Here is a 25,653-nt window from a genome sequence, read left to right as displayed (position 1 = left end):
ATACTTTCTACTACAATTCATAAAAAACTGTTTAAGAAGCAATAATTTAAATGCTGTGCACTTTGGAATTTAAAATCAAAATATTATATGAAGAAGCATGGCACAAAAATACCAACTTAATTTTAAAAATATTTTAAGCATTAAAAAAAAAAAAAAAAAACAGAACTAAAATATAATTTTAATTTAATTCTCATGAAAAGCAAAGCTTAATCATTTAGATGAAATCTGGTCTAAATTTGATAAAAACTATTAAATATCCACAATGAACATTATTACCTTTCTGTGTTGCAAGTCTTTGTAATGCTGCTGCTTTGGTTTCATAACTACTGATTGTAGAACTGGAACTATCACTGTCTTTCTTTGAAAGATCTGAAGGATTGACTGAACTGACATTACTGTTCGAGTTATTTAGAATTGCAGCATTTGAAAATGGCAAGGCTCCTTTGCTATGATTACTTAGTACTTTCATAGCAGTTGATTGAGCCACTTTGGAATGAATTGACACATCTGAAAGGAAAATAAGTTATTATCTTAAGTAAAATAAAAGCAAAAATATCACTAAAATAATCTAATATAGCAGCAATATAAATCAGTATAGATATTTAGATATTATTTATGAATTTTGAAGAATTTAATTACAATTTATCTCCCAAAATTATTATTTACTAGAAGTTGAATTTTTCAATACTTTAAAAAGGATAGCATATATTTCCCATATATTTAAACAAGAAAAGATTTTTATAGATATTAAATGTTGAAAGGTGGCAAGCAAATTATTACACCGCAAACCATTTCTCTCATTTTTATTTTATTAAACAGTGAGTAGTTTTAATTGTCATGCAGATAATAATCCTAAATGAAAGAATTTTCATATACCAGGTGTCCCATAAATTTGTAAATACTTTAAAAATTCATAAAAATTGGAGGAATGAGTATATTTTAATGCGGTTTGTGAAACTGTTATTCTCATGAAAAGGGATTTTTTTTTTTTTTTGCATACAAAAAAAAAAAAAAAAAAAAAAACACGAAATAGTTCACAGATTTGTCGATAGAGGGCGCTAAACACAAGCAAAACATACAATTCTACGGGGAAAATACTTTTATTTGCATGCAAGCAATTGCTTACATGCGTATCACACCAGTACTACAGTACTTGTTCTATGTGTCCGCCATCACCACAAATAACAGTTTGGAAGCGGGAGACAACACTGGTAACTGCATCATACAGCATGTCCGGATGAATGCATGAGATTTCGTGACGAATGGCTTCCTTTAGCTGCACTAACGAAGTTGGCCTATGGCGGTACACCCGAGACTTAAGGTAACTCCATAGCCAAAAATCAAGGGGTGTTAAATCTGGTGAGAGTGGGGGACATTCATGTGTAAAGTGACGGCTAATTATCCGTTCTTCAGTAAAAGTTCTTCTCAAAAATGCCTTCACTTCGGTGTCGATGTGAGGAGGTGCCCCGTCTTGCATGAATGTCACTGTGTCAAGGACATCGTGTTCCAATAAGGACGGTATCACTTCCTTCTGTAACATTTCCAAGTAACTTGTTCCATTAACTGAACAAGTCTTCCATCCTGCTTTTTTACAGGGCTTTTCAAAGAAAAAGGGCCTACAATAATGGATGACGTGAAACCACACCAAACAGTAACCGTGGTGAATGCAGGGGCTTCTCAGTCTAAGCATGTGGATTCTTATGTGAACATATTCTACAGTTATGGGTATTAACTGCTCCATGCAAAGCAAAATGAGCCTCATCTGTCCACAATATTTTCAGCGGCCATCGCGGATCATCTTGTATCATTTGGTAAGAGCTAATGTAGCGATTGCAATTTGTGTGGGTACAATTGCAATACACCATGAAGGCTACGGTACGACGAAGTCTTTGGTATACCAGTTACTCGTGCCACTTCTCGTGCACTACTGACTGCACTTGTAGACTGTTCCCTTAGCGTGTCCATTTGCGAAGAGACATCGGGGGTACGGACTGTTGTTAAACGAGGTGCACCACTGCATGGCCGATGACACAAACTTCCAGTTTCTTCGAAACGGCGTACTAGGGAAACAAGTCCAGCAGGAGTGATCGGACCTGAACCTTTTTTCAATCTTTTCTGGGTCCTAAACTTTCGTAAGGCTTCAGCCGCCGATTCGTTGCTGACATAAAACAATTTTACCAATAGTGCTTTATCCACCAGTGTCAACATCTTAATACAAACCTTGTGCAAACCTTCAGAAATGATGAGTCAATCGCTCACTCTGCCTTTCATAAGACTTTAATTTGCATATTTCCACTGATTTGTTTGTGTGCAGCGCCCTCTATTGACAAATTTTTGAATGATTTTTTTCTGTATCAAAAAAAAATTCCCCCTTCATGAGAATAATAGTTTCGCAAACCGCATTCAAATATACCCAGTTCTTCAATTTTTATGAATTTTTAAAGTATTTACAAATTTATGGGACACCCGGTATTTAAGATATACATAATATTTTAAAAATTAGCAACTAGATAATGAAAATAATAAAGATTTCTTACACAACCTCCACACACATTCAATTGTTAAAATGCAGGTTAAACGACAGAAAGCTTAATTAGTATATTTAATATACTGTAGTCTAGGGTTTGACGGTTTTCAAACCCGGTTTTAAAAAACCGGTTTTTTAAAGTAAATTTGTCACACTCGAAAACCGGTTTTTAAATTTAGAAAACCAGTTTTAAAAATTCATATTATTATGTAAAAATTAATTTTGAACTTATTTGATTTGATATTCATTCTATGCAACGGGCAGCAAACATATTTTTTCAATGTTGCAAGTTGCGTTGGGCAGTGCTTGTGCACTGCACAGTTGCGCCTCGAATTTGTCAATTCATGTTTTTCATGAACATCCCTTTTCACTTTTTTTTTCTAGGTGAAACAAAAGTTTGATAAAGTTCATCTTTTGCTTCTCGTCGTATGTTTTGTCTATCGGTATGAAGTCGGTGCTAATAGAAACGTCAGTAATTTGACTGGCTCGTTTCGAAGACCGTATGAAAGGAATAAATAATTCCCCGTTCTCTGCTTCTTGATCACAGTATTTAATTATATATAAAATTTTCTTCGTACCACTCCTGAAAACTTTTTTACACTACTTGAACTAGCCATATCAATACGAAATATTCAGTTAAAATAAAATGCTGTTAGAAATGACATAACACTCACATACACGTGAAAAAAAAAAAAAAAAAGTATCTGACGCGAGAAATCCAAGGTCAAATGTGCTCATCGTTCCGCATCTCACCCCTTAATGAAATGAATGGTAGAAATGTGGTCTAAGAATCTGATCCGTCTCGAGTCATGACAGGTTTTCTTAATATTGTGAAATGAAGATTGGGGAAAAAAAAAAAAAAAAAGATAAAGTTGTTATATTTGGTATAAATAACGTAAGTATTAAGTATGTTTAATTTTTATGTTTATATTTTCTATTTTACATTTTAAAATTTAAATTTTATTATATAAATTTCTTTTATCAAAAAGTAGTGTAAAATAAGAAGTTCTGGCTTCTGCTTAATGCAATTTTAAATAAAACACAGGGTGTTTTGACTTTGATATTGATTTCGTTTTATGTAATTTTATATAAATTAAAATAAAATTAAAAAAAATAGAATAGGGAAAAATATTTTATTTTCCCCTATTCATTTTTTTTTGACAAAAATTCGAAAACCGGCTAAAACCGTTTTTTTTTTTTTTTTTTTTTTTTTTTGGAAATATCGAATTTGAAAACCGTTTTTTCAAAAAGTCGGTTTTTGTACAAACCCTAATGTAGTCATTTTGGACTGATTATGCTATGGCAACCAAATGCTTATTTGGGAAATGCAAGGTGTCAAGGCCTGAAATTCAGAAAAATTTCTAATAAATTCAATCCCTTCCCTCATCAGAGTATAAAATGCAGATAACTGTCCCAAAGTTTAGCTTCAAAATTAGCTCGGTTATTGAACATGGGAAAGGTAAATTATCTATGAGATTTATGCCATTATATAACTCTCTGCAATTTGTGTTATATAGTTTGTGCACTATAAAATGAAAAAGCATATTTGTTCTTATATTAGATTTGTATTATAAATAAAACTATTTTGATCTGGGAACCTACATTATCATTTACCTCTTTTTACTTGTAAAAGACAATATGGGTTCAATAAAAAAGTATTTTACAGTCTGTTGTAGTCTATTGATCTTATATGCATACAAATTACTGACATATTATATATACAGTAGACTCCCGATTAAGTTTTTTTTTTTTTTTTTTTTGCTTCAAAGCAAAGAGAAAATGCTTCCAAAGCAAGAAGCAAACACAAATGACTGATTTCTTCAAAAAGGTGTAGTTTTACAGTTATGTTTTTGTAATTACATAATACATTACAGTATTAAAACAGTACATATGTATTAATTTTTCTGTGTATTCTTGACGCCTCTCGTAAGTACAAAGCACTTTTCTGTTTTCATTAACAAAATGCATTTTAGGTTAGTTTTGAGTGATATACTAAAATATTACGCGTTAATTAAACATTTCCTGCTGTTTATTTTACGTTTTATTGTACATAAAACGATTTTTCAAAGTTCGAATGACTGTTTTCTCTTTTGCTATACCAGTATTTAGCTTTTTTCGGATTATCCGCGATTTTTGCTATCCGCGGCGGGCGCACCACCCAATTCCGCGGATAATCGGGAGTGTGCTGTATATATATGTAATGATATATAAACTCTTAATTTAATCCAAATTAATCTCCATGATTTTATCTTAATTTAGCCCACAGTAATTTCATTCTAAAAATATTCTCTTATTTCGTGATCAAATCTCACTTTCAGTTTAATTAATTTCTTTGTAAAAATAATGTGCCATCAGTACTACGTATCAAATGTAAGCGGTACTTTCGTTACTCTTCTGAAGGTCAACATATGTATTCCCTTGGCACGTGGCCAGAAATCCATGTTATATAAGGCTAGTGATCATTTGTTCGCTACTTTTTTGCCTTCTTTCTTACTTCTGCTTATGTGCCGCACTGCGCCTTCCTGTTAATAATTATACTTTCTTGGATGGATATATATATATATATATATATATATATATATATATATATATATATAAAGCATGCATATCTATGGTCATTATAAGCAAACTCTAAAGTAAATCATTCATTTTCATTATATTTCAAAATTAAAAATGAATTAACATACATAATCTGTTAGTGATTTAAATTAAATCATTAATTTAATTGCTGCTTGATATTATTTATCTGATCATACACAAATAAATTAATAACATTCTTTTAAATTTATTTTTAAAAAATGTAAATTCATAACATGCAGAAAATTTTCTACTCTAACTTTTTAATAATATTATCAAAAAACACTATTTTTTTTTTTTTAAATGAGAGAAGAAAATATTTATATAGAAATATTTGATGACTCTTCAATTTTTATCATTTATTTTTGAGAATGGGGGAAAAAATTAATTCCAACATTATTTAATAGGATAAAGTAAGAATATACAATGTTTTTTAAAACTCAATTTTTAAAAGCAGATATAAAATATCTATTATTTTAAGAATTTAAGTGTTTTTTAGATGTTAAATTGCATATTAATTGCACTTTTTAACAACTGATCAATTTTTGTTATAAAATGAATTAAATATTTACTATTTATTTTAATTCTTTAGATTTTTTTTAATAAAAATCTTAATACTACTTGCTGATCATTCTTATTTCATAAATATTTTAAATTTAATGAAATAACTCACATAATATAGGCCAATTTATACTTTACTACTATTAATATTTATTTTTAACTTAAACCTCATCTGAAAAAAAAAGCATAGTTCACAATTTAGTGTTGAGATAAATTCTCTCTATTCCTATAAGCATTAAAAATTAGGTACTTGTCGGTTTAAACGGCGATCAATAAGCGCAAAAAAAATTTTTTTTTTTTTGGGGGGGGGGGCAAATTATTAAAACTAGTTAAATGCACATTATATATCACGTATAAATCGCATGCTTCATAGTTTGAAGATTGAAATAACCAAATTTTTTTCATGTCGCTTTTTAGTAGCAGTTACAACCAAAAAGTACCAAAATAAATCCATTACCAGTTGTAAGGCAAAATTCATCATCTCCAATATCCCAGGCATCCTCTGTACTATCTTGAAATTCTTGAAATGAACTAGATGAAGATGTTTTTCGATGTTTCGATTTAGATGAAGCTTTCTTAGGGCTAATACTTCTATAAAGGAAATATAATGTAAATTCTGTGAGTTTTCTAAACAGAAATATGAGTTTTAAATAATTATAATATGCTTTAATGAAACCAATTTTCAACCACTATGACACAAAATAAAAAATAGTTATTTAATATAAGGCCGAATAGAGATTTAATGACATGAAACTGCAGTATCTTTCACAAAAATAGACCAATATTACTTTAGTTTTGCACTGACCTACATATGACTATTATTCACAAGAATTTCTAACACATTCTAGCTTAATTTTTTTTAACCAATGATGTCATAAAGCAGTCGCCATTGATAATTAACTTGTTCGACCTGATTATTAGATTTTTGAGTTGTTAATTATAAATGTGGAATATATGTATATTAAATTTTACGCTGTAATTTGATAAAACCGAAAAACATGAAATTAATTGAATAAATCAAAACAATTTATAAGGCATGAAAATTAAAAGGTGTATATATCATGAAATAAAAACAAAAATGAAAACCCTACTTCGGAATTAATATCTAAAGAAAGCATTTTTTAAATTTCCATTTTAACATTGGCAAAAGTATGCAATTGAGTGTTTTGATGGATAAGTTTGAATTGAAAAAATGGATATAATTAAAAAGCTAATTTTTTGGTGTTTTAACATATAACCACTTTTGTGATAAACTACATCTCGTTAATAATGGTCCTATCGCCAAAATTGCTCTTGATATTGGAAGCTTATGTTTTGCAACCAAGACTGGGGTCAGTGATCTGGCATCCGTTTAGAATCCATTAGAGCTGTTCGTAAAATTGTCTTCCTTACGATGAAACTAACTGCATTGGAAAGCAACATTACAAAGGTCGTAACATTGCTTGTCTTATCGAAAATTGACGCACTCGGAGTCTCACTGGGATTAATAGCCGGCAATTGGCCAGTCGATCGACGTGAACAACCTTTGATCTGGTTTGGGCGACTTCCGAACTCCACTAACGACACAGTTCATTTCTTGGCAGTAGAAAATGATTCTTCCGAAGCTCGTTGAAGCTTTGGATCTATATATTTCTGCCGTCTCGAGTTATGCGTCTGGGTTTTGATCACACTCCATAAAATGTAAAGGAGCCGAACTGAATTTGATGCAGCGAATTCCCTGCCAGGATGATTGATCGGCCTTCCTTCAGCAAAGTAGCCTAAATTCAGAATTTTTGAAAAACAGGTATCAACTAGTCAAAGCTATCACGGAAACATCTTCCTCCATTCCCGGCACCCGAAAACTACTCGCAGTTTACAATACAAGGTCATATTGATAACACATCTGCTTTGGCATGAAAAGTTGTTTTGTTGCGATACGCGTTGTGCGGAAATAAAGGAGATCTCTCGTCTCCTGTTCTCTATAGATCTACAGCAAAGCAGCGTAGATCTATAGAGATCCAGGCCGAAAATAAATGGATTGTTAATTCCAGGTAAAGTAGACTCCATTAGTTGTAATCCGCAAGAAAATATCGAGAGCCTCGCAAATAGGAGCCCCATCAACGACTGGACCAAGTGCGCTCCTGATAGTCACATTAGCTCCGGTATCTACCGACATAAGCCAAACTACACTCATGTCCAAAATTAAGGTTACAAACATAAAATCTGCGAAAAATGAAAAACTATTCACTGTGCTGCCACGAAATTTGGCACAGAGGTACACTACAATGGAAGAAAGAATACAGGCACATAACAACATGGAAAAGATTTTAATTGGGAATTAAGAAACAGGGTATATCAAAAAGTGTAACATTAAGAATCAGATATAAAACATTTATCTCGGGGAAAGCCTGTCTAATATGGAGTGTGACCACCGTGCACTGCTATACAGGCTTCGCAACGAGCTTTCATACTGTTTATGAGGGTGTCAATAAATGCTTGGGGCAACAAAGCCCATTCTTCCAAAACCGCGGCTTTTAATTCTTGGAGGGTATTGGGGGGGGGGTTACGCTATTAAATGGCTCTTTCGAGACCATCCCAAACATGTTCAATAGGATTTTCATCCGGAGACCACGAGGGCCAGTCCATACGTCGAATATCCTCTTCCACAAGAAAATCAACAACGATCTGGGCTCTGTGTGGACGCGCGTTATCGTCTATAAACAAGAAGTTTGAGCCAAAAAAAAAAACCCGGAACAATCTCACATAGGCTTCAAGGATCTCATCCCTACAGCGATGTGCATTGACAGTACCCGCATCGAAGAAGTGCAGTGGTGTACGACTGCCCAAAATTATCCCACCTCAGACAAGGATTCCTCTGCCAACAAATCTGTCGATTTCTTTTACGTAGGAGGGATGATAGCGAGCTCCTCGCTCTCTCTAGATGAAGATTTGACGAGTGTCACTCTGTGTGGTAAATCTCGACTCATCACTGCAAAGAACACGCCCCCATTCTTGTTGTGCCCAAGACTGATGTGTTCGGCAGCACAATAACCGGGCTTTTCTGTTGGATGCAGTCAAAGGGGCGCACTCAATGGTTCCCGGGCACAAAGGGCCCTCTCTGATAGACGTCTGTATACTGTTTGTCTGGAAATTCTTATTCTAGACGCAGCAGCAAGGTCACGAGCAAGTTGAGGAGCCGTTGTCAGGCTATGCCGTCGTGCGCTTAATGCCAAATAGCGATTCCGTGCAGGCGTCGTTGCTCTGTGACGGCCTTCCTGGTTACAGTACCACTTGTTTGGAATTGATTTCATAACCTGGATACCACTTTCGGTGCCACTTGTAACCATCGAGCCACCTCCGCTGAGACTGCCCAGCTTCAAGCCTGTTAACGGTTCTACATCTCAAGGAATCTTCTAAACGATTATGAGAACTCATTCTGACTGGAAACAGGCTAAATTTTTTTGTTTTAATGCAATATTCACAAAATTGCTGGCGAAAATCCCAGATGCCTAAACAGTCTAATTTCAGTAGTTCCTCAAAAACTAATGCAAAACAACATTTTTTCCCACAATAAAGGTTAATATCGAGTTACCGGACCTTCACAATCTATAAAATATAATTTGCTTAAATTTTACAGGTAGCCATTTAGAATTACTTTGAAAAACATTTTTGTGACCTTAATTTTGGACATGAGTGTAATTGCCTATTGCGAAACATGCTACTCAAATCTGGGGGAGGGGGATTATCTGCATTTTCCCTGTGCGTATTTTCAAGATACGAGGAAATGCGCGAGCAGCACTCATGTGCTAGTTATAATGGAATATGATTTTCAGGAGTGAAAATGACAAGAAAAGGAAACAACAACTTAACATTAGAAATAATAGCACATTAAAGGAAGGTTTATATGTACATACAGAAAAAAACACCTCTTCATTTATTATGTAGAATTTAGCAAGACCAAATTTATATATTAAGGGAAGGGATACATTACATCCCATGCTTTTTAATTGTAAGTTACACAAAATTAAGGACCTGGATGAAATAAAACACGAAACATTTTTGTTATTATATAAATCATTCAATGCTTACTGAACAAAAAAATGTTACAAAACAAGATTGCTTTTTTATTTATTCATTTTTGACAATACATGTAATTGGACATCAATTTCTGTAAATTTTTCAGCCATCAGTTTCACAAGGTGCGTAGTGAGAAAATACTTAAAAAATCAAGCACTTTTAAGCACCTTACTCGAAAAAATTAAGCAGCTTTCTACATTCGTGCATAGGTGAGCCTGCTTATTTTCTAAGCATGGGATGTTCTCTGTTTTATAGCTTTCTCTGTTAAAGTTTCGTTTTTATTGAATTTTTTAAATTAATTAATTTTAAATGTGTATTTTTGAAATTTTAAGTTATTTCTGCAATAACATAATAATTTTAATATTCATTTCTACAACACTGCAGAAACGTCTATTGTAAAACATATTTGGTTTTGACAAAAAAAAAAAAAAAAATGAGCATAGTTTCATCATTACCAAAAAATTTACATGCCCTTTGATGTAAATTAAAATTTCTTCCTATTCCAACTCACCATATTTAGCAGTTTAGCAAAATATTGAAAGAATATTAGGTTAAATTAATTGGAAGAGTCATTAAATGTGATCATTAGGATTTGTATTTTTTCGAATATTCCGCTTGCGTACTTAAGTTTTTTTGAGCTGTGTGAAGAGAATGGTATTCCTTATTTAACTTTTTTAATTCATTCATTGCCTCAATCAAGTCTGCAATTTCATTTGATTTTATTTCATTATTTTTAACTAACTAAACTTCTGACTGTCTAAGGTCCGGTGGCGCCATTTCTTGTTGTTTTGTTTGTCTAAAAAGTCCGGCGAAACTTAAATTTTCTCTAATCCTATTTTGGTTATTTGTGAAAAAATTATTTCTATTTTGTACGGGATTTGTGATTTTAGGGAAGGCCTCGCATCCACGGTAGGAAGCTATGTGTCATAGTTTTTCACAATGTCTGCATATGGGTGATTCAATTTTTTCTTTTGTCCACATTTACGAGTTTCATGGTTACCACCGCATTTCACATAGGTTTAACATTACAGTTTTTTCCCATGTGATGAAAAAGATTACAGCGGTAGCATTGAAAGATTAAATTTCTACATAGATACGATACCTACAGTAAAAAGTACCTGCTTATGTAGTTAGGATGATTAAGTTTGAAAATGTTATCTGAATGATCTGATGTGTTGTTCTATCATATAGAACGGAAATGGTCTTTTAGTTCTGATTTGCATTAATTGAACTACTCTAGTGACCAGAGACCCTTCTTTTCTCAGGTTGTTTTTTATTTCTTCTTTTTTATTATTTTCTTCTCCCATGTCTAAACTCATGGGGCAGACCTTTAATAACCACCTTTAGGGCTCGTTTATTTTTGAGGGGATTGATGTAAAAATCATATCCCCGTTGTTTACAAAAAGTCTGTATGGTCTTATATTGTCTATGCTGCAAGGTATAATCTTAACGAATCCTCAATTTAGTTTATTTGTGGTGTTACACGTTTTACTTATTAGTTTTAAAATTTCATTGAAATTGCTTGCATATTTTAAAATTATCGGGAGTATTGTAGGTTCCATTACTTCCGCTTCTTCGTTTATTTTACTGTCATAATTTAAAAGCGAAAATTTATTGTACCTTGACAGAGGAATTGCTGGGGTGTTTGATCTTCGTTTTGCGGTTTTCCTTTGTGACATAAATTCGAAATCGTAATTCTCAAGATTAGGGATCCGGGAGGTCCGACATTGGTATTTGCAATTACAGTCCTGACAAGAATTAATAGAACGCATCTTACCCTCGACCTTTTCCAGCTCCTTTCGCAATTTAATTCTATCATTCATATATTCCAAGACAGTTGGATGTTGTGGACAGAGACTCGGGTTGCTTTGAACAGTTTCCACGGTTTTGTTCAGAACTATCAATCTTGCTTTAAGAATAATAATTTCTTGCCTTAAGTACTCTATCTCCTTGCAGAGAATGTTGCAGTCCTCTGGGAATAGAGGCACGCCATGATGGCAGAGCATACTGTATGTAATAACATCTGGTCCGGAGCTAGTGTCATGAACATGCGATAAAGCTCGTTTTAATTCATGCATCTGAAAGGCACAATTATATGGCAAGAAACTGCGAGTTTTAAAGGGAAGAGGCACCTGTTCAGTGCAATTCTTAGTCGCAAGGAATGTCTGACTATATGAATCTACGCTTGAAACTCTCGCAAATGATTGACCGATAACATTAGCAACATCGGTTGAAGAGGAGTAACAAACGTTTCCTGTGTTTAAGACAGGAAATGAGAACTCTTGATAAACCCCATTATACTCTGTTTCACCCTAACTTGGCAGTATTGTAAAAGGTAGAAAATGTGATGCTCCGCGTTGGGAAATAGTTCCCCAACAATTCCGACTTTAAAATAGTTAAAATGCGCAGAAATTTATCAAATAATATCATAAATTACAGAAATCCTTTTTTTTACCAGTATGTATTTAAAATTATTCTCAAGTTAGAAGTGCTTATCTGTTATGTATTTTGTAAATAAAGCGAACGAATAAAACTGAAAGATTGACATAATGAATTACACTTTGGCTAGAACCGGTCTTCAAGGTCAAATATTTGGCGCGCTTTTCTTTTACGTACCCGCCAACTCAGCTTCATTCACTTCGCAACCGTTATAATCTTTCGTACTTTTTTATTCTCGCTTTTTTTACCTACCAGCTGATATTTTTGATACTATTAATCACATTAGTAGTTATTAGTTTTGATTGTTGAATATTTATTCGATTCGTTATTTTTATTCACTTCTAAAATGTCTGAAAAAGAGAACTACGCTGAACACAGCGTAGAACGACTACGCTGTGCACACCTTCAAGACGAGTGAAACCAGCAATAAGTGCAGCATTCAGAAACATATTAAACGTTTATTCTCGACTCCGAGAAAACCCTCAGATTCTATCAATCAAATCGTCGATAAAGTTTCGCACCTTACAGGTGTTTCGCAATGAACAGTTTTCCTTTTGAAAAAAGAAATAAAGGCATCCAGTCCTTTAAGTACCCCTGGAAACAAATGACCAGATTCAGTAGGTAAACATTCAGGTCTTGTAAAATATGATGATTTTATATTTTCTTGTATTTGACGAAAAATCCATGCATATTTTCGTAGAAATGATATCCCATCATTAGATATAGTTTTAAAAGATGTGAACGATTATACAGATATCTTTTCGAAAAACATTAGCCGAACTACGCTTTACCGAATATTGAAAGATTTAGGGCTTTCTTTTGAGAAACGATGAAACGAAATGAAATAACATTAATGGTTTATTAAAATAATGTATCAATAATATTGAAAAAATAATGAAAATAAGGAAACAATTAATTCTCCGATAAAGTGATAATATAATAACGTAAATAAATATTTACTATTTGGCGAAAAATTTGCGAGATAAAGTTTCGCCAGCGATCTGCATTTCTAGTAACTTTGTACTTTAAAGTAACCCAGTTCCCCTGACAAAGACTGTGATTCGGCATGACTAGAATATACACTACTGTCAAGTTAGGGTGAAACAGAGTATAGTAGGGATTGCAATACCGGTATACCGAATACCGGTATTTTGAGCTATTTGTACAATTTTGTAATACCGGTATTCACAAGTTTAAATACCGGTTTTTCGGTATTTACTAGAAATTTTTAAAATTGTCTCCACTATATGTTCAGGGATCTCCAACATAGCAAAATAATATTCGTTTTTATTTTTATATCTTCCTAATTGGTGAAATTAATTAGCTAATTAATGGCTTAATTAATAGCTTAAATTTAAATTAGCAAAACATGGATTATCCCTGACAGATATTGTATCCATAACGACTGATAGAGCAACACTTATGAAAAAAGTTGAAAAGTTGATTGGTGCAAATCAGCAATTCTGCTATGCTCATGGAATTCAATTAGGAGTAATAGATATATCAAAAAATAAATAAAATAAAGAACATAAGAATCTAAATACTGTGGATATAGAAACTTCGGATTCCGACTTTGAAGAGAGTGAGAGTGATATTGACGATGAAGATAATGACTGTGTAATTGTTGCAGACGATATTGCTAATGAGTATGAAATATTAACAAATCAAGAATGGCTTCCTAAAATTTATAAAGTCCGAAAAATTATTAAGATATTTAAACGTTCCTCTACAAAAAATGCCATATTACAAAAATATATACTAACTGAAAATAAAACATAATATCTGTTAATATTAAATTCTAAAACACGTTGGAACAGTTTACTCATAATGATGGAACGATTTTTGAAACTGAGAAATCCAATCCAAAAAGCAACAATCGACTTAAACCTGTAAATTAATTTTTCAGATAGTGAATTCGACTTAATATCCAGAACTGTATCAGCTCTACTTCCAATCAAACTGACTATTGAGGTATTATGTCGGAGAGATTCTAATTTATTAACAGCTAATGCAACAATAAATTCCATGTTGTAGTCACTGAAAGAACGCCACACATCACTATCTGAAGAATTATATATTACAGGAGAAAGGCATACCGAAATAGAAAATGTCTTATAGTATTTACATAATTATAATGATTTTAAAAATGAAAATGAAAAAGAAGAAAAGAAAATAACCAATTCAATACTGATTTTTATAGTAAATTTTCTTAAAATTTTTTACCCACAAACCAATCCACATTCAGAAGAATACAGTTCAGTTATCGAAGGTTATGATGATACTATTGTCGATAGTGAAAAGGAATTGTCTCTTGAACAAAAATTAGAATTCGCGATAAATAAAAAAAATTTCAACGAACCAAAATACAATACAGAAATCAGCTATATCCAAAACCATACGGAGAGAAATCGATTTATTTGAAGATGAGGGATTTAGAGGTAAATGCTTGGAAAAAGTATATCGCGCATTGCTAACAGTACCACCAACTAGCGTTGATGCCTAAAGAGCGTTTTCGACAGCTGGTCATTTTTGCACAAAATTACTTTTCAAGCTTAATGACAGTACAATTGATGCATTATGTTTTTTAAGATCACTTTTCAAAAATTTGTAATAGTACCACAGACTGAATAGTGATATTTACACTTTTTTGTAATTTAAATAAATAAGATTTCTTTTTACTTTTTTGTGATTCTTTATATACTGTTACCAATTTATAGGTTACAAATGATTTTTTTTTGTGATATTTACACTCTCTGTTAAAACTGGCAAATAAAACGAAGAAATACCTGTGTTTTCTTTCTTCTTCTAAAATTTCTAATACCTGTATTAAAACCGGTATCAGGGTATTAAGATCTAAAAAATACCGAATACCGGTATTGAAATTTTGGCCCGATATTGCAATCCCTACCCATTAGCTGCCTTAAATTTTCTCCAAAGATGTGAACTTGTTGTAGAAGTATTGACGGAAGAAACAAAGAGAATCCAAGACTTCCTCTGTCTACGACGACGTATGCAACGTGCAGTTGCCCGTGTTCTTTTGAAAGCTATAAGATTTTCCGTTGTAGGATACCTACGGAAAATTCTCCATAATTTTCTCTGAGTCTTGTAGGCGTCGCGGCATTGATCATTCCACCACGGTCGACGATATCTCCGGGGGTAGGGTGAGTTATTGGGAATTGTAGCATCAGTAATCCGTCTTATATTATCCATCACATTCTGAAGAGAATCAGTAACATTTTCACAATTGACCATTGTATCTGTAATCACAGAAAGATGGGTAAAAGTTTCCCAGTCTGCCCTTTGGAATAGGTATCGCCGAGGACGTTCGTCTTAGTTAGTTTGTGATTTTTTGGCGCAAGGGCCAGAACTTTCGACTTACAGGTACTGTTAGCCAGGGAGACAATGACAGGAAAGTGATCACTATTATAAAGGTCACACCCGACACTAAAATTCAAAAAAAGGTAAAAGTGAAGGAGAAAAATTGCCAGGTCGATACTGTGAAAACTACGAATAGGTTCATGGAAACAAGTTTTTTTCGTCATTATTGAGGATTCAAAGACAGTTTTAGGAAATAAATTGTTCTATTTGTCGTCCTCGAAAATTCAGACTATTTGAACCCCACACAGGAATATGTCCGTTGAAGTTCCAAGAAAAAGAAGTGGTGTAGGGAGCTGATCAATCAAAGCATTTAGTTCATTTTGATTAATTGGTTCATTTGGCGGTAAATAAATACAGCAGACTGTAACAAGAGTTCTGACATGAACTTGAATAGCCGCAGCCTGCAGAGGAGTGTGTAAAGGGAGCGTTGTACTGGGATACAGGTTCGAGGTCAAGATACAAACTCCACCAGAACTAGTCCTCCCAGTGTCAACATCTTTCAGCACAGAATGATAGACACGAATTTTAAATGGAATATTTGTCTTTAGGTGAGTTTCTTGAAGAGCGAAGCAAACAGGTTGAAATGAATTCAGTAAAGCCTTAATGTCTGCTGTCTTGTATCTGATGCCACGACAATTCCAAGAGTGAAAATTAACCATTAATTCTTGTTAGTGCCTGTTGTTGGAGTTGCAGATGCATCGCAACTCATTTGAAAAACCTTCCTCATCGAAAGGATGGAGTTATAATAACTCCGAATTTTTTGGTCCACCACCGAACAAGGAGGTCAAATCTTTCTGGACAAGGTCAGATTCCACCATATCTAAGGCTAGAGATTTTTTAATAGTCAGAGAAAAGACAACATCTTTTGCAGAACGACCTTGTTTTGAAAGTTAAAGAGCAAATACCTTCTGCGATTGGAAGGCAGCTTTTTTCTCTTAGGTTTTGTCTCAGAGGCCAAACTAGTTTCAGAAGTATCCAGTTCTTTTTCTGGTTCAATGTCAGAAACAAAAGGTTGAACATTGGAAGGTGTATCTGATGGGTTTCTTTGAGAAAGGTTAATTGCCTCTGTTACATCTGCAAAGCTGACACCAGATACAGGTATACGAGCTGGTACAATTTTTCTTGCCTCGGGATAAGAAATTTGATTTTTGACTTTGAAGGTAAGTACGTCTTTTTCAAACTGCCACTTAGGACAAGAACGTGAACCAGTTGACCTTGACAGTTCACACATTTTTCTGAACCAGTGCAATCAAGTAATTTCAAGTCCAGCTGCATCACAGCGAGCACAAGTAACTTTCCCGCGGCAATTAGCTTTGGAATGTCCAATACGCTGACAACTGAAACACCTAAGAGGGTTCGGAATGTAAGACCTTACAGCCAAACGCATGTAACCAGTCGTAATGAATTCAGGTGTTTTTGGAAAAGCAAAAGACAAGATTAAATGCTTTGTTTTCAAAATGCTGCCATTTCTTTTTACATGAATTCGTTTGACGTCAATAACGCCCTGACTACGTAATTCTTTCAAAATTTCATCTGTATCAATATTATATAATTCCCCACAAGAAATAACTCCTTTAGAGAAGTTAAGGGTTCGGTATGTACTAACAAAAACGGGTATCGTTGAAAAAGATTTAATGTTCAGAATTTTTTGCGCCTGCTTACAATTAGCTACTTCTATAATTAAATCCCCAGATCGAATTTTTCTTATGCCTTTAACTTCACCCAAATGTCCAGTAACAGCGTTTTCAATAAGAAAAGGTGACACCGTATGAAAAGTTTCTTTTTCGGATGATACTCTACTAAACTAAGAATGACGGAGATTAAATTGGAATAGAAACATTATGCTTTGCCCACTGAAGGGGCATTTGGTACGAGGACCCATACGATATGACAAAGTTTCAGACCTGACGGCGCCGCCCACCACGGAGCCCAACAAGGGAGGGCAGCCACCAGTTCTGGCCATTCCCTGCCCTTACCTTGGTGCTAGCCGGAACTTATACGTCCAGAGTTACCCCCGGGGACAGTGACCACCCTTAACGCCAAGCCCAAGGAGTACCCCCTTCGCTTGTTCCCTAGCAGACTAACCACTCAGGTGACAAACGACCAGCTGATTGATACACCGGGGACACAGTGTACCACCCGTCTAATGGATCGCCACGCACGGCAAACACGTGGGGGTATTTGTTGTCCATGAGAAGCAGGAAGCAAACAGAGTGGTGACAGCTTCTCATGGAGAGCTTCCTCGTCTGCCCTCGAGGGAAAGAAGAAAAAAGGAGACAGCAGAAGCCGCAGTGGAAAGTAAACATAATGGGAGTAGAGATCCCTGGGTACTTCGGGACTGGGACACCCGTACACACCTATAGTAGGTGAACCCCTGAGGGGGGAGGGAAATATGGAATAAAGAGTGTTAATTAATCTAAATCTATTTGAATTTTGGAAGAAAAAACATTAAAAAAATGGAAAACGATTTTTTAAAAAATGATTTGCCTGGACTCGAATGGAGAAATTATTTTAAGTTTCAGAAAAAAGACACAACTTTACAAAAATGATGTAAAAATTAGGAGAAATACTATTCTATATAATCTAATGAAGATGTGAAGCATAATGATTTGAAATCTTTCCCTAATTTACATTAAGATTGCAAAAAGAAATCTCAAATACGTGGGCATTTCAGAAATAAAAAGCATTAAATATATTATTCACGTGACTGTGACAGTATAGAATTATGAGTTAATTTCATACAGACAAAGGAGGGAAGAAAGATGAATAAGGGAATACAAAGCTTGCAGTCACGCTGCAAATCGAAACCTTCCATTAAGCAATGACTGCTCTTTTATTTTTTAAAATTGCTATTAAGAATGATGGATAGAAATATATATGATCTTTAATGGAAGAACCAATAATAATGAATTTGTATGTATATGTTCTCAAAAACTTATAGTTAGCTACAAAACTGGAGAGAAAAAAAATTCCTGCTCTCATTTATAACTACGAAATTCTTACTTACAAAGGTTAATTATATACACAAAATAATTTTTTAGAATTTCTGGCATTTATTAAAAAAAAAAAAAAATCTAGAATTAAAAATTTTACTTACTGTGAATCCCTAATTAGATGCAAATTTTGAGTTGCACTTGACACTGGCCTGTTCAAAAGTTATTAAATTTATTAGAAAAAAATAGAAGGCAATAAATCAAATAATACTTAAAAATACTGTCAACAAATATTCTGTTTCAAACAACTTATTACCCCTATAGAATTATTCAAGTCCTATAAAAATGAGGAGTTTCATGTTATATCAGTTTGTATTGATATTCTATTGATAATTTTTTTGGTTATTAATAAATTAATGAAATAAAATAGTATTAACTATTAATGAAAATGAACAAAAGAATTTAAATGAAATTTTTGAGGAAAACTATTGATAGTAACTGTTTTAACCTAGCATGTTAATAATTAAAAAAAAAAAAGCATAATATTTATACTGCTATTTGGATAGAACTGCTTTGTCTGCAATATATTTAATTTTATCTTTAGAGATAATCAATTAAATATTTTAAATAGCTAATCAATTATAATGATTGGCAATATAATTTTATCTACAACATAAATCCTCAGATAATAATCAATTACATAGCAAAAGTTCTTTTTAGGAAATAATTTAGTTGTATTCTTTAACATTAGTAAGCAAAAGTAAACAAAATTATTAATTTGATATATTCCAATCCTTGAATTAATGTTTTATTAATTTATGTCATCTTTCTGCATAAATGTACATTAGACAAGAGGAAGCATAAAAAATGCTTTATAAAGAAAATGAAAAATTACTGAATTCAATGACCGAGAAATCGGTACTGTTTTATAGCAACTTAATTTGTTCTAGACATGTTGAACATTCTAATAATCTAGAAATATTTCTTCAATAAAATTGACAATTCATTAAATATATATGGATCAATCCAATTTAAAACATATAACTGGAACACACTGCACATGCACATTGGAAACTATTCTATTAGTAGAGGCTTGAGCATCAATAGGTATAAATATTAGTTCCGCGACACCAGTAAGCTAAAACAAAAATTTGGTAAATTAAATTGAAGATTAGACTGGTTTCATCTGGAGTCTCAATATTGGAAAGTACCAAGACAGTAATCATAACACATATATTTTTAATAATAAAGCTCATTTTAGTTTCATATGTCACAATACATTCTCCCTCACAGTATAATACCCACCTGCTTTTTGTTTATTCAAATCAAAATGCACTGAGCATTGCAATTGATCCATTACAATTAGGCAAAATAGAAGAAAACATTTATATATGTGTTAAAGTTTGGTTAAATATTCTTTTTACCTGAGAACCAAAGAGTTCTCAGCTCAGTTACTCCCCTTCTGAAAATTCGAAAAAGTTAAACCATAAGACAGTTGTAACTTGCTTACAAAAGAAATTACAACTATGATTTTTTGTAATTATAGATAATTCATTATTCTTTATCTTATAGCATTAGATTAAAATTTGAATTGGCATAGTTTTTCTGTAATACATTTTACATAAAAATACAAGTAAAATGTGATTTGTTTTTATTTAAGTATGTCAAAGATTCAACTGAACTGTGAAACTTTGAAATTGTAAATATATACACATTATTTACTTAAATATTTTAAATGATGTACTGTTTTATATTTCTTTTAGTGATAACTCTTAAAAGGCTATAGGACCTAGCCCCCTCCCCTTTTAAAAAAATCTGTGCATATCAGTTTAGAAAAGAAGTTTTCTATACATTAAGCAATACACAGTTTTCTGTAAAAACAAAATTTAGTATAGTATTTAAATTAAGAATTCATAACTATCATAAGTGTGAAAAAAAAGTTTGCACAGAATTCTAATATAAAATTCTTGCTTAAAAGTACTGTATGCATTAACTTTTTTTCTCTATCTAGATGATATAGAATAATGTATTATCTGAATTTACTATATAATATCATTAACTTCTTCTTCAACAACATATATTGTTACAGTATTAGAGATTTAATTTTTATTGGCAATTCTTACATTTAATAATGTAATGCAGATTATGAAGTAGTGAAGAAGAAATGTTTTTTTTTATTGCCATTATTGGACTGCGAGGCTTCCGATGGCTAGATCTACTGTCTTATACCTTGGATTTATTGGCATTACAATGAAGAAAAACAGAATTTTTGAGCTCAAATTATATAAAATTGCATAGCATGAAGAATTAAACCTCCATATGCTTGCAGAACATGTTTATGGAAGAACTATCTATGCACACTGTACAAATCTAAGGCTTATTGCAATAACAAAAATAAAAAATTGATATTTTAAACATAGATGACTATTCTCTTTTGCTAATGTCAGTTCATCATTATTGATAGTATGGGAAGGAAGGCGGTAAAAAAAAACTAACCTTTTGACTAGATTAAATCAATAAGAAAAAAATATCCTAAATACAGCTACAATATTTTGAAAAAAAAATCTTAAATTAAATTTTATTCAGGTAAATTGTTTAGGTAATAGACATTTTAACCTAAGCTGCATTAGAGAAATGCTTCAAATGTTTCCTAAAAAAGGGTATTTCATTTACACTAAGCCTTGTCAATTATTCTTTCTTCCAACATATGGGAGTACTTGAAAAGAACATCTGAGTTATTCATAAATTATGCGAAACGGCTTCTTCAAAATGTTCTGTTTATGCATAAACAGTTATAGTTCAGCTTTTACTTGGCGATGAAAAGTTAATGAAAAAACCGTAAAAGTATTGAACATTTTATATAACAAGATGGAGTGGTTTCTTTGATAACTTTTATAATTGGTGTTTTTTTTTTTTTTTTTTTTTTGCCCATATCCACCACATGTTGGTGAGGTAAATAATACATATTCACAATTAATACCAATACACATGTTGAATTAAGAAGAGCTTAAAATTTAGAGAAATATACTGAAAGAAATTCAAAGAAATATAGTGGCAATACTCGCTTTTAATATTAAGTAAGATGTTCTCACTAGCATTTGATCTGGTTACATAACATGCCCAAAGCTATGAAGCTGTACCTATAGAAATCTTTGCGACGTATTATAAAATTTAGTTTTCTCAAGCTAAAAAGAGGTGATATGGTCAAGACAATGTCTTTTTCAATAAATTTAAAAAAATATTCAAAAGACATAATTGAAATTCATACAATAAGGCTTTTGAACAAAACATGAATCATTTACATGACAATTTACAAGAGTTAACCAGTAAGGACTAATTTGCAATAGTACCCATGGTTTTATTTAATAGTAATAGCATTATGAGAAAGACACACACACAAAAAAAAAAGATTTGAAAAATTTATCATAATAGAAATATATAAGAATAAAAAAGCAAATTGTTATTGAAAAAGATATTGTTCTTCTGATGTTACTCTAGACAACACAAATTTTCTCATGAAAAAAAAAAAAAAAAAATCAATATCATTTTTTACAATTTTAAAGATTAGCAGAATTCTGTTGTTCAAAACAATTCTGAAAATTTTAATGGTATCTCTTTATGCAATTAGATTTTGTGACACAATTTCAGGGTTCTGTAGAGAAATGAAATTTTAATTACATATGTTCAGGTAGAATACCTACAAGATGTTGCTGAAATCCTAAATAGCCATTATTCTTATAATAATATCAAACCAGAAAAAAGAAGTTTATCATTGCAATGTCAACACAATGAATAAAAACTTGAATGATATGAAATACAACCAATTCAATAAATGAGTAGAACAAGCATAAACTACTGTTGACCTCACACACATTGAAATTTCCATTGTATAATTGACCAAATGCAAACATGGTAGGAACATAATTTAAAATCATGATCCTGTATCTGGAAATGAGTGTACAAATCACTCACACAAATATACAATATTAAAGAACTAGAAAGAGCCAAAATAATACATTCAATTACTTATATGACTAATAAAGATGTGAAGCAAATGCATGTGTGCAAAATTTAGTATGCGAGAAAACTACCAAGGCCAAAGCAACATATTTTGCCAGAAAAGATATTTATACAATCAGAACAGTAACAATAAAATTATTCTAAATTATTTAGATAAAAAATATTAATACATACAGCATTTAAAAAAACATTAAACTGAAGTGTAATTAAACTTTTATTTATAGATATAATAGTTATGAATTCTTAATTTAAATATTATGCCTCAAGTTTTAATATATAAATGAATCTGTATTGGTTCATGTAAGAAACTTTTAATTTTAAACTCTTGCATGTTTTATCTCCAAAAATAAAATGCACAAACAATTAAAAAAAAAGCAAATTCATATTGATTTTGTGAGGTTTACTGGTAAAATAAAATGTAATGATGCAATATTTTGAATATTATCTAATTATTATTGCTTTATATATTAAATTTCATAATTCAATTAAATCTTTATTTGAGCACTTAATTAAAAAATGTACAAAAATATTTTTTAAAATTTATAATTTGCAATTTTATAAAATGTATTATTACAAGAAAAAAAAAAAAACTACGCCAGAAGCAAATTTTAAATTTATGCAATAATGTATATAAAATTTATGACCTACATTTAAAATTAGTTATATTTATAACTTGTTTTATAAGCAAGATCAACTATTCTATGGTTTGTCTTTTTCATACTTTCAAACGAGGAAAGCCTCTCTCTCAATATGTTAACTTTTCAGTTATTAGTTCCTGAAGGTCAAAAAACACTATTCGACAAAAAAATTAAAAACCATATAAATTTCCTATTTGCCATTTTTGGACTAATTGCAAAGGACAAGACAGCTCATTTCTTACAGTTTTAAGACAGCAAAATCAAACTTTTCATAATTTCAGTTATAGCATTGAAGCATTAAAAGATTATATTCAACTTGTGGCTATACTTAATCAAGACAATTTAATTTTAACATCCTATACAAGTAATATTGAAATACAAAACTCCCAGCAGCAAATCTGAAGAATACAAGTATTGTAATTAATTCAAATTTAATGAAAAATAAAAGAATTTAATACTATTTTGATTTTTAAAAGCTTTAAACTAAAAAGTAATGATCAATATTTTTCTTCTAAAAACTGTCATAAATGAAATTAAATCAAATAATAAATCCAGGTGTAATGGGGGAAATAAAACAAGATTACAAAACATAGCACAACAAATGAAAATAATATGCCTTCTACATGAAAAAATAACAACAAACATGATGTTTGTACATTATTCAACTTAATATATGCACAATACTATGGATATCCAATTAAAAGAATATAAATTCAAGAAGCAGTATAATGTTACAAGATTTTACTCAGCATATATTTACATCATGTCTGTAAAAAATGAATTTCTTTGAACATCTAATTCGAACTTATGTAGCAGAATTCATTATAAACTACTGGTACAAATATCCTGAAAATGTTTTAAGATATTTCATTTAGGATTTTTTAAAATGCAAGTTTAGTAAATTAAAGAGAAAGGGAGACTATAAATTTATTTTATTAGTAAAAGCGTGGACTTGCAGAAAAAAATAGTTCAAGACAGTGACGAAAATCCTGGCATTGTGGATTAATTGAATTAATAAGTAGGGAATGATTATAAGCAATATATAACTTTAAATAAGTCAAGAATTAAATCAAACTGGGATGCCACGTTCTGGCCAAATTTAATGTATTTCAACACACAGAACTAACCTCCCAGGAACATTGTCACTTTTTTTCCAGGAAACAGATTTATTATCAGGCACATCGTAGGAATTTTGCATGTTTTTTCAACACATGTACAACAGCTCATATTAAAAAATTATATAGCAAAACAAACATGAACGAATCAAGAAAAACATCACGTCACATCACCGGTCCACAATTGTTAAGCATGATCAGAATCAGACGACAACGAAACGGTACGGACACTCATATCGTCATAAATATTAATAAATGAATTTCGTCCAAAACCTTAAAAAATGGATACTGTATAACCAGAGAAATCTTATTTTAAATATCACTCAGTTAAATATTGTAATTATAAGTTTATAAAGCAACAAAATAAAATAAAATAAAACATAAATGCTTAAAAATTTTTATATATTAAAAAAAAGGAAAATGAAAAAATTTATTTAAATAAAAATTATTCACATTTGTTCCAATTTGGAAAAGATTACTATATGTCAATTAAATTTAAATCCAGTATTTTTATGATATGCTTTTGGGGATATTTCAAAATCTGATTTCTGAAATATTTTAAGAGCTCCATTATAACTGGCAATATCACTCAATGACGCCATTGTTGTTGACATTTATCATCCTGGGCTTTGGAAAAGTACCCGGACGAAAACAACCGGCATTTTAATAAGTACGATATCGTTAGGATAATTCTTACATGTTTTTTAAAAATGAATATTGATATTAATATTGTTTCTCAATTTTGCAAACGTGATGATGATGGAAATTTGCTTTTGGAGCCCCTCATACTTGAAACCATTGTGCACTTCTTACATAAATTAAAGTATATAGGATTTATAAAAACAAAGTCAGTATCTTAAAGCAAGTAACGTATGAAAATTAAATTCTTGATAATTATTCTGTCGTTTATGATTATATAATTCTAAAATTGATTGACTCAAAATAAGTTTTTTTGTGAACACTTTTTGAAATATTGAATAATTTTAAATAATATTCTCTTACAATTTAAAAATTTATTTTACAAAATCAGATTTTAGAAGAAAACTTCAGTTTTATTTTACAGATAATTAAATTAATAACAGTGAAGGAAAATTATTTGATTTTCTTTATGGTATTTTTTGAGTTAAATTATCTCTAGAAAGGAAGACCTATTATATACTAATATTATTTATGCTATTGTGATTTATAACGATATTGTGTTGGTTAAGTATATAAACACAGGATGCATTCATAAACAAGAATTAGTTACTTATTTTGAACTAAATAAACATTATATGCAGAATAAGTTAGAATTAATTTTTGACTGCATTCTGTTATTACTATTGTAAATAAAAACTCATCAAAGAATTGGAAATTATATGCACTAACACTGAATTATTGCTGAAATTATATAGGTTTTTCATGAAATT

At 31.4% G+C, this 25,653-nt stretch overlaps 2 protein-coding genes across 3 annotated transcripts in view; one reads left to right on the top strand and one right to left on the bottom strand.

Moving 5' to 3' along the window:
- The window catches only part of LOC129966787 (TBC1 domain family member 22B-like), a 40,363-nt gene extending 15,858 nt beyond the window's left edge, over positions 1-24,505 (bottom strand). Inside the window, exons 1-4 of the mRNA XM_056081350.1 lie at positions 24,257-24,505; positions 18,636-18,683; positions 6,123-6,256; positions 277-507 (exon numbers count right to left, since the gene is read on the bottom strand). Coding sequence (XP_055937325.1) covers positions 277-507; positions 6,123-6,256; positions 18,636-18,683; positions 24,257-24,327 — 484 coding nt within the window. The 5' untranslated portion in view covers positions 24,328-24,505. The remainder of the gene's footprint in view (positions 1-276; positions 508-6,122; positions 6,257-18,635; positions 18,684-24,256) is intronic.
- Positions 24,506-24,798: 293 nt separating this feature from the next.
- LOC129965922 (cyclin-D-binding Myb-like transcription factor 1) overlaps positions 24,799-25,653 on the top strand; it is a 56,364-nt gene continuing 55,509 nt past the window's right edge. The window contains exon 1 of one of the 2 annotated variants that reach the window (XM_056080208.1): positions 24,799-24,914. The gene's annotated coding sequence lies outside the window, so the exon portion shown is untranslated. The remainder of the gene's footprint in view (positions 24,915-25,653) is intronic. The other variant, XM_056080209.1, reaches the window with a different exon arrangement.

This window comes from Argiope bruennichi, chromosome 4 (genome assembly GCF_947563725.1).
Source record: "Argiope bruennichi chromosome 4, qqArgBrue1.1, whole genome shotgun sequence".
NCBI lineage: Eukaryota > Metazoa > Arthropoda > Arachnida > Araneae > Araneidae > Argiope > Argiope bruennichi.
Note: the sequence above shows the minus strand (reverse complement) of the source record. Positions and strands in the feature narration are given on the sequence as shown.